This window comes from Mandrillus leucophaeus, unplaced genomic scaffold, assembly GCF_000951045.1.
Source record: "Mandrillus leucophaeus isolate KB7577 unplaced genomic scaffold, Mleu.le_1.0 Scaffold198, whole genome shotgun sequence".
NCBI lineage: Eukaryota > Metazoa > Chordata > Mammalia > Primates > Cercopithecidae > Mandrillus > Mandrillus leucophaeus.
Window position 1 is genome coordinate 2,683,296 of NW_012102009.1, and position 16,616 is coordinate 2,699,911.

At 37.3% G+C, this 16,616-nt stretch overlaps 1 protein-coding gene across 2 annotated transcripts in view; it reads right to left on the bottom strand.

Moving 5' to 3' along the window:
* The window catches only part of RAD54B (RAD54 homolog B (S. cerevisiae)), a 103,401-nt gene that overhangs the window by 13,766 nt on the left and 73,019 nt on the right, over nt 1–16,616 (bottom strand). For both annotated transcript variants that reach the window (XM_011978647.1, XM_011978646.1), the window contains exons 9-11: nt 11,180–11,319; nt 9,049–9,339; nt 4,446–4,618 (exon numbers count right to left, since the gene is read on the bottom strand). In XM_011978647.1, coding sequence (XP_011834037.1) covers nt 4,446–4,618; nt 9,049–9,339; nt 11,180–11,319 — 604 coding nt within the window. The remainder of the gene's footprint in view (nt 1–4,445; nt 4,619–9,048; nt 9,340–11,179; nt 11,320–16,616) is intronic.

Here is a 16,616-nt window from a genome sequence, read left to right on the forward strand (position 1 = left end):
AATATGATTTGGCTCTGTGTCTCCACCCAAATCTCATCTCAAATTATAATCTCCATAATCCCCATGAGTTCAGGGAGGGACCAGGTGGGAGATGACTAAATCATGGGGGCAGTTTCCCACATGCTGTTCTCGTGATAGTGAGTGAGTTCTCACGAGAGCTGATGGTTTTATAAGGCAGTTTTCCCTGCTCTTGCTAGCTCTCTCTTTCCTGCCAGTCTGTGAAGAAGGTCTTTGCTTTCCCTTTGCCTTCTGCCATGATTATTAAGTTTCATGAGGCCTCCCCAGCCATGTGGAACTGTGAGTTAACTAAACCTCTTTCCTTTATAAATTACCCAGTCTCAGGTATTTCTTTACAGCAGTGTGAAAACGGACTAATGCATAGGTGATGGCTTTTTAAAAGTCCCAGGATGCCGGGCGTGGTGGCTCACACCTGTAATCCCAGCACTTTGGGAGGCCGAGGTGGGTGGATCACCTGAGGTCAGGAGTTTGAACCAGCCTGGGCAACATGGTGAAACCCCATCTCTACTAAAAATAAAAAAATTAGCCAGGTGTGGTGGTACCTGCCTGTAATTCCAACTACTCGGGAGGCCGAAGCACGAGAATCACTTGAACCCAGAAAGCAGAGGTTGGAGTAAGCCGAGATCATGCCACTGCACTCCAAGGTCAGGAGACCATCCTGGCTAACATGGTAAAATCCCGTCTCAACTAAAAATACAAAAAATTAGCCGGGTGTGGTGGCAGGTGCCTGTAGTACCAGCTACTCAGGAGGCTGAGGCAGGAGAATGGCATGAACCCGAAGGCGGAGCTTGCAGTGAGCCGACATCGCGCCACTGCACTACAGCCTGGAAAACAGAGCAAGACTCCATCTCAAATAAATAAATAAATAAATAAGTCCAGGATGACAGCTGTGTAGCAAGATTAGAGATCAGTTCAAATTGTAGCAGGAAGACAGAGGACTCACAGAGGAAAGACAAAGAAAATACAGAGGCACCTAGAGACCACAGTGGTACCCAGTTATCTGCAGATCTGCTTTCCACTGTTTCAGTTACCTGCAGTCAGCCTTGCTTCAAAAATATTACACACAGTAAGGTATTTTGAGAGAAAGAGAGAATGCACATTCACATAACTTTCACTGCAGGATACTGTTATGGTTGTTCTATTTTATTATTATTGTTGTTAATCTCTTACTGTGCCTAATTTATAACTTTATCACTGGTATGTATGTACAGGAAAAAACAATCCATATAGGGCTTGGTAGTATCTGTGGTTTCAGGCATGCATTCCGGGTCTTGGAATGTATTCCCAAGGATAAGATGGGGATTCCCGAGGATAAGATGGGGATTCCCAAAGATAAGATGGCCAAAAAGCACATTAAAAGACGCTCAATATCACTAATCATTAGAGAAATGCAAATCAAAACAATGATATACCACCTCCCACCCACTAGGATGACTATTATCAAAAAAATAGAAAGTAACAAAGATGGTAAGGAGATAGAGAAATTTGAACCCTGTGCACTGTTAGTGGAAATGAAAATGGTGCAGTCCACTATGAAAAACAGTATGGCAGTACTTCCAAATATTAAAAATAGAATTACCACATGACCCAACAATTTCACTTCTGGATTTATACCCAAAAGAATTTAAAGTGGGGTTTTGAAAAGTTATTTGTACACCCATGTTCACAGCAACATTATTCACAACAGCCAAAAAGTGGAAGCAACCCCAGTGTTCATCAAAAGATGAATGGATAAACAAAACGTGGTATATACACACAATGGGACATTGTTTAGCCTTAAAAAGAAAATTCTGACACATGCTACAACATGGATACACCTGGAGGACATGATATTAAGTGAAATTGGTCAGTAACATAAAGAAAAAAAAAACTATATGAATCCACTTACATGAGGTATCTAGAACAGTCAGAGTCAGAGAGTAGAAGAGTAGTTCAGGTGTTAAGGGAGGGGAAAGTAAGGAGTTGGTATTTAACAGATATAGCATTTCAGTTTTGTTTGCAAGATGCAAAGAGTTCTGAACATTGGTTGCACCAGAATGTGAATGTACTTAACACTACAGAATTATACATACAAAAATGGTTAAGATGGTAAGTCTACGTTATGTCTATTTTACCACAATTTTTTTTAAAGAAAGGGCCATCTCTTCAGATAATGTGAAGCAACAGAACAAAGACCCAGCCTATGCCACTTACGAAAGTGTAGCTTCTCCTCCAGTGAAACATGGTAGGATTTAAGTTTCTTAGGGACCCACAAGGAGTCAAAATGACCATCACACCTATAATCCCAACACTTTGGGAGGCCAAGGTAGGCAGATTGCTTGAGCTCAGGAGTTAAGAGATCAGCCTGGGCAACATGGTGAAACCCCATCTCTACAAAAATACAAAAATTAGCAGGGAGTGATAGCACATTCCTGTAATCCCAGCTATTTGGGAAGCTGAGGTGGGAGGATCGCTTGGGCCTGGGAGGTCAAGGCTGCAGTGGGCCGAGATCGCACCACTGCACTCCAGCCTGTGCCCCAGAGTGAGACCCTGTCTCAAGATAAAGAGAAAATACCACCCCAACTTCAATCCCCGAATATTATTTTTATTTTTCTTAATCATTATATTTTTCTTCATTCCTTTCTTCCTTCTTGCCACAAGAGGGAACTTTCCCCTATGACATCTTCAAAGATACATTCTCACACCTATATTCAAACTGTATCTCTTCTCATTTCCTCTAAAACTCTTTTCACTCATTATCCTTTGTCCAGTAACAACCAACTATCCCGCCCACCCTTCAGAGAAGAGAAAAAAAAATCCAGTTAAAAAAGTAATAATAAGATAATAATAAGATATAAACAGAAGCTGAAGTGAAAGTTTGCACTCTTAAACTGGGTCACAATCTGCATATATACACCTCACATGTCCTTTTGCACATATCAAATATTATCTAATAAAACATGTGAGAAGAGCTCCATTAGAGGTAGGTACAGCATGCTATGAGAGTACAGAGGAGGGGAATCTAAATCTGAGACAGGAGAAAGCATGTGAGCTGAGTCTTGTTGTTGTTGTTGTTATTGTTTTGTAGAAAAGGGGTCTCACTCTATCACCCAGGCTGGCCTCCAATGCCTGGCCTCGAGCAATCCTCCCACGTTAGCCTCCCAAAGTGCTGGGATTATAGGTATAAGCAATCGCACTTCGTCTTTTGAGCTGAGTCTTAAGAAGGAGAAAAAGTTGGCCAGAAGAATGAGAAGCAGAGGTAAGCCAGACACAGAAACCTGCAACATGTAAGAGCAGAGCAGAAGTGGGCAAACTCACAGGTTTTGCAGGGGGTTTGGTATGACTGGACCACATGGTATGTGTGAAGGAGTGATGAGAGATGAGGCTGGAAAAGGAGGCATTAACCATATCATGAAGAGTCTTGCCTAATGTGCTAAAGAATTTAGAAATTTCTGGAAGACAAGTGGGAGCCTTCAAATGATCTTTTAAGAAAAGGAGTGACATGTCTATATTTATATTTTAGAAATATAATTCAGGGCAATGTTGAGTATGTCAGGGGGCTGAGAGTAAGAGGAAGTAGCTTATAAGAGGCTATCATAACCCAAATCAGTAATTTTAAGAATCAAAACAAAAATCTTGGTACCAGAAAAATGAGGATGGATTCTTTAAATTAAAAAATAAAATCAATAGAATTTAGTGACTGACACTGTGGGATAAATGAAGAAGAAAAGTGAGTTTATAATAATTTCCAGGGTTTTTGCTTGCATTATGGTACCAAGGAATAATGGGACAAGATCAGGCTTGCAATAACGATGGTTTTGTCACATGGTTTTGGACATGGGAAGTGTAAAGTACTATACGACGTCAAGATAGATTTAGATGTCCATTCAACACTTAAAAATAAAGATGTAGAAATTAGAAGAGAGGACTGAAGTGATATAAATTTCCTTCAATATTATATGCATTTGGTATACAAGAAGATATAAAATATATAGTCATTCTAAAAAAAATACATACACACACACACACACACACACACAGAACCACATGGTATGGTCGTGTGTATGTGTGTGTGCAATAGTTGAAAGTACAGGGAGTAGAGCACTCAGTAAATATGTTAAGAGTGAGAAAGTTAAAGAGAAAATCCTAAGGTGTATCAAATTTAAGAAACAGTAAAAGAAGAAAGGATTCTGAAGAAAATTGAGAAACAAGCATTATATATCGGAAAATATCACTAGGTTTTTAAACTACATATGTTTAGTTTTTCTTAAAACTTACAGACACATTGTTAATTACAAGTTTACGAAATACTAGAAGCTAACCATATTCCCAAAGAAGAAAACAACTTATTTTTTATGTTTTCTTATTCTAAAAGGGAAGTACGAAGTAAAGACACAGTGCAAACTAAAACTCTATGAGCACTTATAAGTTTGTTAAATTGATCTTACTTTTCAGTAGGTCGAAGTTCATGGATAACCGCTAAGAGCTTGGACAGCACCTGTAGTTTTCCTGACTCCTTTTCAGTAAACAGGAGAGGGTTATAGTCAGCAGGAAACACACTTAGCAAGCCTTTGTATAGACTCTTTTCTTCATTTTTATCACAAGTTGAGCATTCTTTTTCCTATTCAAAATGACGATTGTTAATGCTGGCTCATGTTTGTTTTTTTAATTAGGAGGGGAAAATGCTAAAATTATAGAGGGAAAAAGGTGAAGATTAACAGCTATCTGCAAAGTCCAAGAAACTATTAGGAAATCTTTATAGGTCATGATTTGATCATTTTTGAAAAAAGTAACATGCATTCTACTGAGTTAGTTACAGAGCAGTTCTAACGCAGTCTCATGATGCCTGCTACCTTCACCCTACAAGTGTAGTATTAATATTTCCCACATGTAACTACAGAAAGTAGGAGCAGACGAAGAAAGGAGAGGGAAATAAAGGGCAAATGGTGATACAAAATCCATTCTCTCCAAACGCTAACATTTTGCATCTTTGATAAATCTTTTTCTCTTTTCCTCTTTTCCTCTCTCTCCTTCCCTCCTTATTAGTATTCTCTCCTGAATCGTGGGCTTCATACAACACCTTTATATCCAAAAACAAGCATGATTGTTTACTTAACCTTACCAGTTTCTTCTGTAAGAAGGCAGAAGTTCACCAATAAATTAACAGAGAAATTTATTCTTACTTATAACAATACTTTTTGTTTATTTCACCAGTAGTTGTAGAATAAATTTATTCCAAGGTGATTATCAGCACCTCTGAAATTCCCCCTCAAAACTGCCTAGCTGATATGTGATCATATAACTAGAGATCAGAGATATTAATGATTAAATCACTTTTTCGGTTAAATTCCTAGGATTGGCAGGTCTCTTAACTCTCTCCCATATTTACCAGATTTATCACTGTTTCTGAAACTTTGTTCAACCTATACCCCTTGTCTGGAATACTTTTCATTTTGCTGCTCAATTATCCCAATCCTATAAATTGCTGCTCAATTATCCCAATCCTATAAATCCTAAATAAAGACCCAGTGCAAATTCTACCTGATTATTCATAGCCTTTGTTTGCACTGAGTTTTAACCTTTAAGGTTACACAGTACACTTCAGCTTTGACCTTATCTAATTGAGCAGTTAATGATATGCAGTTGACCCTTGAACACATGGGTTTGAACTACGCAAGTCTACTTATATGCAGATTTTCTCCCATCTCTGCTACCACCCCTGAGACAGCAAGGCCAATCCCTCTTCTGCCTCCTCTCCTCTTAGCCTACTCAATGTGAAGAGCTTTGTGAGGATCTACTTCCACTCATTGAATAATACATTGTCTCTTCTTCATGATTTTCTTAATAACATTTTCTTTTTATAGCTTACTTTAGTATAAAAATACAGTATATAATATACAAAATATGTGTGAACTGACTTTATGTTACTGGTAAGGCTTCTGGTCAACAGTAGGCTATTCGTAGTTCAGTTTTGGGGGAGTCAAAAGTCATACAAGTTATAAAGGGATTTTCAACAGTGCACACAGGGGTCAGCACCCCTAATCCCAGGGTTGTTCAAGATCAAATGACTTTTTTATACTTCACAAATGTTTTCCTGTGTGTTGACCCCCTCTTTAGTAATACTAGAAACACCTTAAGGGCAGTGAATCCTATGTGAAATGTATAAAAATGCTGGGCACAGCGTACTAATTTTAATTTGGCTTACTGTCAAAATACAGCAATATTTAGGTGCAGCCATTTGATTAAAAATACTAGGAACTTTAAAATATTTCTATCACTGGGACATATGAGGAGAAAGAAGTAGTTGCTGGTTGCTTTAGGTTAGCTCTGCCTACAACTTGGAAAGATCATCAAAGGACCACAGGCCCAGGGTCTAGTACACAGTTTTTCATCTTCAGAAACTTGAATATGCTTAAACTGTAGGGAAATTATTCATATTAACCAAATTAAGAGACTGAATAAGTCAGAAAGAAAATTTATTGACCTATGAGACCTGCCTATTTAGACCAATTAGTCTATGCACATGCATTCTGTCCTATGAAAGAATGTCCCCAGGGAAAGTCAAATCGCTAACAGAAGGTGCCTGTTGAATATTAAATCAGAGTACAGGAAGATGGGTGATCATTTTTTTTTAAAAGAGACAGGGCCTCACAGTGTTGCCCAGACTGGTCTCGAACTCTTGGCCTCAAGTGCATCCTTCCGCCTCAGCCTCTCAAAGTGCTGGGATTATAGGCGTGAGCCACTGCCCTGGCCAAGATGGGCGATCTTAATGCACAAGTTCTTAACAAAGAACATGTATTAGAATGACTTGAGAAGGCTTTTTTTTAAATGCTCACGCCTGGGTCCTACTCTCAAACAAAACTGAATTAATCCATATGTGTTGAGGCCTGGACTAATGTAATCGTAAGAGCTTCCCAGGATATTATAATATGTACCACTAACTAATAATTGACTAATAGATAATATCTTTATACTGTGACAGCCTGATGCAGCATCTCCATCATAGAGATTTACCAGTTCAACTTCTCATATCAAGCTAATCAGGACACTGTCTCTTCTGACTCCATGTAACCCAATACACTTCGGTTATGAGTTATGATATTGTTACTGGTTACGTTCCACTCACATTTCCTAAAGAAAGACCTAACATCTTAATTGAACTAGGGAAACAATCTAGTTTCAATAGAAACACTTACAAGCCATTGCTTAAAGGTTACTTATACATGTAGAAGGCTCATTTCTGCCCTTTTATATCAATCCTTATTTGCTATGAAGTCAGAGAAAAGGCTTTTCTGAATAAATGTCAGACTATAAATTATGTACCCTATTTGAAGTATCCTATGCCTATTATTAGTGACTGCATGGCAACAATGGAGAAACACTCAGAGCCCCCTGCTGCTTTCTTCAAGAATGTACAAACATATTCTAAATTAACTGGTATATTCTGAGCCATTATAAGGTCTTCCTTTTAATGAAGAAATTTTTTGCTATTTTTACTGGGCTTCATGCCCAAAGCGTTTAATTTTTATCACTGTATATAGAATTAGTTTTTTTTAAAGTGGTGGCTGGGCGCAGTGGCTCACACCTGTAATCCCAGCACTTTGGGAGGCTGAGGTGGGAGGATCACTTGAGCTCAGGAGTTCAAGACCAGCCTGGGCAATATAGTGAGACCCCCATCTCTATTTCTTTTAATAACTTCTTTTTAAAAAATAAATTAAAAAGGCTGGGTGCAGTGGCTCACGCCTGTAATCCCAGCACTTTGGGAGGCCGAGGTAGGCGGATCACCTGAGGTCAGGAGTTCGAGACCAGCCTGGCCAACATGGTGAAACCCCGTCTCTACCAAAAATACAAAAATTACCCAGGCGTGGTGGCAGGCGCCGGTAATCCCAGCTGCTTGGGAGGTTGAGGCAGGAGAATCGCTTGAATGCGGGAGGTGGAGGTTGCAGTGAGCTGAGATCGTGCCATTGCACTCTAGCCTGGGGGACAAGAACAAGACTTCATCTCGATAAATAAATAAATAAATAGCATCAAGTTTCTCTAGAATAAGATTATATATATCTATCTCTGAGCCCCTATTTCTCCACCAAAAAAATGGGGATGGTAATAATATTACTTATTCCATAGAGTTTTGTAAATAATAAATAAAATAACACTAATAAAGTACTTAGTGATTGGTACAGGCTGACCATCCTTTATCCAAAATACGTGGGAACAGAAGTGGTTCAGATTTCAGATTTTTTCAGATCTTGGAATATTTGCATATATATATACATATAGGGCATGGGACACAAGTCTAAACATGAAATTCATTTATATTTCATATATACCTTATACACATACTCTGAAGGTAATTTTATACAGTATTTTTAGTAACTTTGTACATGAAACAAAGTCTGTGCACACTTAACATCAGAAAGCAAAGATATCAGGTATGGAATTGCCCACCTGTGATGTCATGTTGGCACTCAAAAAGTTTTGAATTTTGGAGCACTTTGAGTTTCTAATTTCCAGATTAGGAATGCTCAACCTGTGTATAATGAGTGCTTAATAACTGTTAACTAATATTATTAATACCAAAATGTGATTTTTCCATGGTTTGAGCTTAAGATGATTTTTATTTTCTTTGTGATTTTCTGAATTTTCTAAATTTTATGCAACAATCATGTATCACTTTCAAAATAAGGGAAAAAAATTACTTTTAATGGCAAATTTTGAATTTGTTAGCACCAAACAAACAAAACTGATAGACTATATTAACATAAAATAGGAAGGAAGACCATGGCCAAGCATTAGATAAGGTACCAAAGGGGATTGGCCACAAACTGTAGAAGGTGGTACCTCAAACCCTACTTCAGCTCTACGAATGTGGACATGCTCTGAAGAACAAGTGAAAGGCTGGATAAGCCTACAGCAGAACCATGCTAGATAGCCTGCAGAGCTTTTTGAAAAACCACAAATGCAACCTCAGAAATTAGCCCTATCTGCCCTCTTAGATTCATATACTATAGAACCCTCATATCCCTGACATAGTTTCAGACACTATGCACTTACCTTTATAGAGTTGAACAAAAGGCAGGGGTGATTGCACAGTTTTTTAAGAGCTCCTATACATATTAGATGGGGACTATTTTCCAACAACCCTTGAAGACAGAACCTGACAACCTGAGAATTTAACAGCTTTCGATAAAGCTCAATCTGTAGTGCTCCTGGTCGGCAAAAGATAACATTCTCTATTTTAGGTGGGAGATATTTATTTATAATTTCTTGGGTTCTTCTAAGGATAAAGAGTCCAGTGAGGCAAGCAAGTTCAGTTGCTCTCCTTTCTCCTAACTCCTTTTCTTCCTGTGGAAAAATAGCAGACTTAAATGAAAGTGTTATAGACAAAAATACACTTAAAATGAACATTAAAGATTTCATAATGATAAACCATTTACTAATTGCTTCCCAACAAATTTTAAAAGAAGAAATAAAATATGAGTATAGGAACAGAAAAACCAACCATGATCTACTTATATGTTTAGCATAACCATTTAATTAAGTGAAGTCACAGTCTCCTAAATAACATAAAATAATGATATATAATTGGTAGAATCTTAGATTCAATGAAATATAGTCTGCATACAACATGTAAACCATAATTTAACCATTGTCCTACCTTTAAAAATGTTTGTTTCCCATTTGTGTTTCCCTTAGTTTGCTTCTTTTTTTTTTTTTTTTTGAGACAGAGTCCCACTCTATCACCCAGGCTGGAGTGCAGTGGCACAATCTCGGCTCACTGCAACCTCCACCTCCCGGGTTCAAGGGAACCTCCTGCCTCAGCCTCCTCAGTAGCTGGGATTACAGTGCACACCACCACATCTGGCTAATTTTTATATTTTTAGTAAAGACAGGGTTTCATCATGTTGGCCAGGCTGATCTTGAACTCCCGACATCAAGTGATCCACCTGCCTTGGCCTCTCAAAGTGCTAGGACTATAGGCATGAGCCACTGTGCCCAGCCGGTTTCTAATATTTTATGCTTACAGATAAGTTTTTATTTCATTTTTTTTTTTTTTGAAACAGAGTCTCACTCTGTCACCCAGGGCTGGGGTGCAGTGATGTGATCTCAGCTCACTACAATCTCCACCTCCCAGACTCAAGCAATCCGCCCACCTCAGCCTCCCCTGTAGCTGGGACCACAGGTACATGCCACCACATCTGGCTTTTTTTTTTTTTCCGGTAGACATAAAGTCACCCTATACCTTATAGCTAAGTTTTTAGTTTTTGGTTTTTTTGTTTATTTGTTTTTTGAGATGGAGTTTCACTTTGTCGCCAGGCTAGAGTACAGTGGCATGATCTCAGCTCATTGCAACCTCTGCCGCCCAGGTTCAAGTGATTCTCCTGAGTAGCTGGGACTACAGGCGTGTGCCACCATGCCCAGTTAATTTTTGTATTTTCAGTAGAGACAGGGTTTTCACCATGTTGGCCAGGATGGTCTCGATCTCTTGACCTCGCGATCCACCTCAGCCTCCCAAAGTGCTGGGTTTACAGGAATGAGCCAACACACCCGGCCAGCTAAGTTTTTAAATAAACCTACCATTATTTCTTTATAATAAATTCCTAAAAGGAGTATTGTCAGGCCACAAGATATACACAATTTTAATGCTTTTGATATACATTGCCAAACTTTCCCCATGTTGTGCCAATGTACATTCCAACCAACTATTTACATTCCAAATAGGAGACTCTTGTCTACAATTGCCACTACTAGTAAATCCAAGTTGGGGAGGTGGTGTACCCCTGCAGTTCCAGCTACTCGGGAGGCAGAGGCAAAAGGATCACTTGAACTCCAGGAGTTCAAGGCCAGCCTGGGCAACACAGAGTGACACCATCTCTAAATAAACAAACACACACCAATAGAAAATTACAAAATCACTTTGGTTATTTTGTTCTACTTTTTTCAAAACTAGTAAGGATGAACATTTTTATATGTTTATTGTCATAATTCTTTGTGAAGTTCCTATTCACGAATTTTAGACAAGTGATGTCATATTCTAAAATAAGGAATGCAGGAAATGAAGGATTGTGGAGAAAAAGAAAGAGTTCACACTACTGATTTTTCTAAATCAAAATAATATGAAGTTATGGATAATTTCCTCAGACATATGGCTTTTTAAAAACTTATTTATTAGAGTAAATTATACCTCAGAAGCAGAAGGTTCTCTCGATAAAATGATGGGTTCTTCATATATTTTCCTATAAGATGACAAAGAGCCTAATATTCCTGGATTTACAAAATCAATTAATGCAAAAAATTCTTGCAGATCATTCTGAACTGGAGTACCTAAAGAGAGACAAAAATGAGGAATAGGTCAAGTTTGTGTTTTACAATCACAATCTCAGGTTTATAACAAAACCACAATGGAATTTTGGAGAAATTTATTCCCTAAAAGGAATAAATACAAGCAAATGGCCTAAAACTAAGAAAGAGCAGTCAAAGCAAGTTAAAAAAAATATTAATCACCACATAAATTTTTAACTCTAGTTTTAGTTGCATACTAAATTCTTACATAATAGTATAGCATAATGATTGAGTGCAGGCTCAGTGGAGTCTGATTTAGGTTCAAATCCTAACTGCACCATTTACTCCCTGAGTGACCCTGAGAAAGTTATTTACACCAATTTATTATCTGTAAAATGCAGATAATAATAGTCTTTCTAGGGTTGTGAGGATCAAAGTAGTCAATTCATATAATATACTTTGAATGGTGCCTAGAGCACAATAAATGTTCTATAACTTTAGTAATTGTTACTGTTATCATAGCTATGTGACTTTGGACAAACTGCCCAAGTCCTTTAAACTCAGGGGTTTTTTCATTTATAAAAGTATGAAGATAATAAATTCCCAGAATAATTATAATGAAAAGTAGAGACAATGGATACGAAGTACCCAGCAAAATGCCTGACACTCAGGAGACACTCATTGAATGGCACCTATTATTACTACCTTTCAAAGTTATCAGATCAAATTAAGATCTTCACTGCCCAAAGGGTTAATACAGACTATAATGGATTAATATACCCTCTATATATTACATATAGTATGCAATAGCTTTTGGCTAATTTTCAAAGAAACATTAGCATGTTTCAATAATTATAATAGTGCCAAAAGAACATATAAATCAGCACAAACAATGTAATTTCAGCTGGCTTTCAAATAACAGATTAGAAAATGTTGTCCAAAAATATAAATAATGTGAAAAGTAAATAAAAATGCATTTATTTCACTAAGATGGATGATATAAATTTTTTAATGTCAAGGAATTTAATAATCACTTCCCTAAAGCTTAATGGGTCCCCTACCCCCAGGTTGGACCAGCAATTGCTAATTTTTTAAAATTTAACACATCTAGTCAGTTTTAAATTTTTAGACACATCGTTGAAAGAGTTGGGAAAAATACATTTATGTGGGTATATATTCAGTTAAGTCTCTAAAAGAATATGCATGATGATGATAAACAAAGATTGGGGAGTATAGGAAAGAAGAGAAAGAACGGTATAAGGATCACTGTGGTTGGCTTTCAGATATTCATCAAACCCCAAATGATTAAGTCAATCATAGTAATTCTGTCCCCTCCTTTGCAAATGACTGACATACACAAGGGTTCTTGTCTCATACTGGGTTCACTGGAAGCAGAGCCTAAGACAGTGATTTGTTTGCACGTGATTTACAGAGGGAGAGCTCTCAGGAGAAAGGGAATAATGGAATCAGAAAATGGTAGGGGAAGAAACTAAGCAAGAATGGCCTCAGCTATAATTTAGCTTCAGCTAAATTACAGGGAGCTCTAGAGCATAAACTGCACCATAACGTTGGTCCTGAAATTACTCTAAGGCAAGGGAGCTGCCATTTGCTGCTTACCCCTAAATCAGTCAATCATTGATAGCAAACTATAGAGAATACAGCTCTCATTCAATCAAAGATAATTCTCCAGAAAGGGAAGGGGCTCCTCTCATTTGTTTAATCAATAGTACCAGCAGCTAAAGAATGGATACAACAGCCCAGAAAAGGAGAGCTAGAAAGGGCACCAAGAGGTTCCATCAGTAGCATGTGACCCGTCCTGGCCAATGAGACATGAGAAGTCATCACAGAGGGGCTTTTAAACATAGAGAAACACTCTTAAACATAGAGAAACAAGAAGAGCCAGTCCTGTTCTCCTTTGGATATCATCACATCTAGCTGTGATGTCTGGAACGGCTGCAGTCACTTGCTACCAGCCTGAGGATGAAGCCAACACCAAATATGGCAGAGCAGAAGATATAAAGAATCAGAATCCTTGATGACAATGTTGGGTTGCTGTAGCCTGCCCTACCTTTAGACTTCCAGTTATACGGGGGAATAAGCACATCTGATTCAGATCATCTGTTACCAGCATCTGAAATCATCCCAACTGATATATGAGGGGAAGAGGCAAAAGCAAAACTGGACAAAAGAAGAAAAGCAGAACACAAGAAGGGAACAGGAAAAAGGATTTAGGGCAGAAAAGAAGAAGAGAAAAGAATAAGGAAGGGGGCAAAAAAGATGAGAAGGGAAATATGGCTACAAGACAGAACCAATAGTATAGTATAGCATCATTATAAGAGTCTGTCACATTGCTTTCTAGTAATAATTTAGATCCCCATTTGCTATTTCAGTGCTCTAATTCTAGACTAGGTAAAACCTGTAGAAGAAACATAGAAAAAACTAAAGATTTTTCAAGTCAAGTTGGTGTACTTACTAAGACTATGTTCAAGAGTATGGAAAATAAACTTCTGAGAAAATGAAAGGATTCTTTATCTTCCCTACCTCTACCCTACCCTATCCCTACCAAAAAAAAAAAAGCTTTTTCTCTGTTTTTTGGTTGTTTTTTTTTTTAAAAAAAAAAAAAGAAAGAAATCTACCACCCAACCCAACACTGTCAATAACCTACGCCTATATCCTCCTGTAACCTCCACAGAAAGTTCTGAGAGCTTTTTATACACATTTATATTTTTCTTTTAATCCTATAAGCCCACTTATACAAATCTATACAGAAAGAGTATATGCTTGTAGATATTCATCACCATATGATTTATAACAGTAAAGAATTAAAAACAACCTAATGTTAAACTGTAAGAATAGTTCTCAAGATTATGCATTATAGAAAAATGTTTACATGAAAGATATTTTGATGTACACGTGTATGTGCAAAAAGATGTGTTTTGTATGTACGTATAAAGAATTTTATAATTTGCATGTATGCTCTCTGTGTGCATGTACGAATAATAAAATATGTCAGGTGTTAACAATTAAGGAGGTGAGGTTGGAGATGATTTCTGTTCTCCAGTTTCTAAACATTCGATAGCAGTATGTGTGTTTTTAAATTTTCAGTCTGTAAAAAGAATTTTGCTTCAAATCTCAGATTTATCTTTTCTATGATATAATGAAAGGGCATCTAAGATCTTATAATAATCATTCAGCTCCTATTGTGGGCTGAACTGTGTCTCCCTAAAATTCCTATGTTGAAGTTCTAACCCCCAATGTGACGGTTTTTGGAGACAGGACCTTTAAGAAGGTAATTAAGGTTAAATGAGGTCATAAGAGTGGGGCCTTAATCCAATATGACTGGTGTCCTTATAAGAAGAGAGGGAGATACTCCACGAGTACATTTGCACAAAGGATAGAGTACATGAGGACACAGGAGGAAGGAAGCTGTCTGCAAGCCAAGTATGGAGACCTCAATAGAAACAGCCAACATCTTGATATTGGACTTCCAGTCTCCAGAACTGCGAGAAAATAAATGTCTGTTGTTTAGTCTGTGGTCTTTTGCTATGGCAGTGCTAGAAGACTAATGCCTCTCTATCAATCAAACTGAATCCTAACCATTTTCCAGTAAACATTAACTCCAAAGCACTGGGCTAGATAATACAAGGAAACAAAATCAAAATCATTTTCATTTGATTCTTAGTTATTGAGTACCTATCAATTATATGTCACTGCACATAACTCCTATACAAACATGTACTTTCATAATAAGGAACAAATCATCTTGGGGTAAAATATCCTGCACATAAAAGCAAAGACTTCATTCAGGCAATTCTAAGAAGATAGAAACCAACTATGAGTATTTCTAAATTTAAAAAGTTAGTTAGGGCTAGTTTTTACCTAAATTCATAGCTCAGGGGGTAAGAGTGATATGGACAGCAAAACAGAAACAAGCTAAGATTGACAAAGTATACAGAGGACAATACTAATGTCTCAAATGAAACTATCTCACTGGTCGCTTTCGAGACATTCTTGTTGAATGAAATCCTAGATCAATTTTCTACTGCAGATTAAATTTTATTTGGAATGTTAGTTAAATTAGTATTTGCTTATCAGTGAGAATATCAATAAAATTATATATTTTTGCTACAGAAAATTATCTGATTTTCAAGTGAGGAAGGGAACTACTTTTATTTCTTCAGTACTTTTCAGTAAATTTTATTTCTCACTCTTCTTTTTTCTTTCTTTTTCTCCTCCCTTCTAGTGCTAACCATTTTTACTTTATATCTGCAACTATTATTTAAATAAGTAATATTGACCCCCATCTTAAGCAGTAAGAAGAAACAGTCTTTTTCTCTTCTAACTCAGTGTTACTAAATTCAGCTAACTCATATTTTTTTTTTCCATTACTTTTCTGGCTCCAAGGATCTCAAGATCGAAGGCCAGTAAAGAAATCTGAACTGCACACTGGAAATCAAGTATAAAGAATCCACTCAGCTTCTCAAACAGCCAAAGATACGAAAATCATTCAGATTATTATGGTTCCTATTTCCCTGACTCATTTTTTCCCTTAAAAATGGCATTTTGTAAATATTCAACACCAGTTTTCCTATTCTTTGGTTTCTACTTCACTACTATTGACAAACATTTGTTGAGCATCTAGTAAATCCTGGGGGTATAACTATGAGATTTGACCCTAGTCCTTTTGTCTTTATCATCGTGATTAAACTCAAAAAAAAAAAAAAGGTCATTTAGCATTTCCCAAAATCATTTTTTTAAAGTATAGATCATTTTAAAAATCACTTTTGATAATGGTTAATACAATCCTCCTATACAAATTGGAAGTCAAATGAAGAGGAATTTCTTAAAGGTGGATAATCTTCCCCACCCCAACACAGTAAGAACAGAAGAGGAGGAGTTTTCTCCTCCCTGTTGTTCTGGGACATATTTCCACCTATCTGTATAGGAAAGAGGTACAAGTTGTTGGTCACATTCCTTCTCTCTCCTCATTTAACTTCAGAGGAGAGCTGTGACATGCATAAACAACACATGAAGGAAAAAATGATGATGACATGGTAAGAATAATTAATATCCTGACCATTCCTTCCAAAAGGGTTGAAGATGGTAGGGAAAATGAAGCCCCAAGTAGAAAATAGGGGAATTTTAAATATTAGTAATGACTACAATTCTCTTCTTTCTTCTGCTGACACAACGGCAGATTGGAAGGGCCATACAAAACCAAGATGAGATATGGGAGAAAAGCTACATTGCGCTAGTCTAGGCCTTAAATAACAAGGTAGAAGAGGATTCTTGTATTTACCATCCATCCCACCTTTCCAGACAGTTGGGTCCAGAAGCTT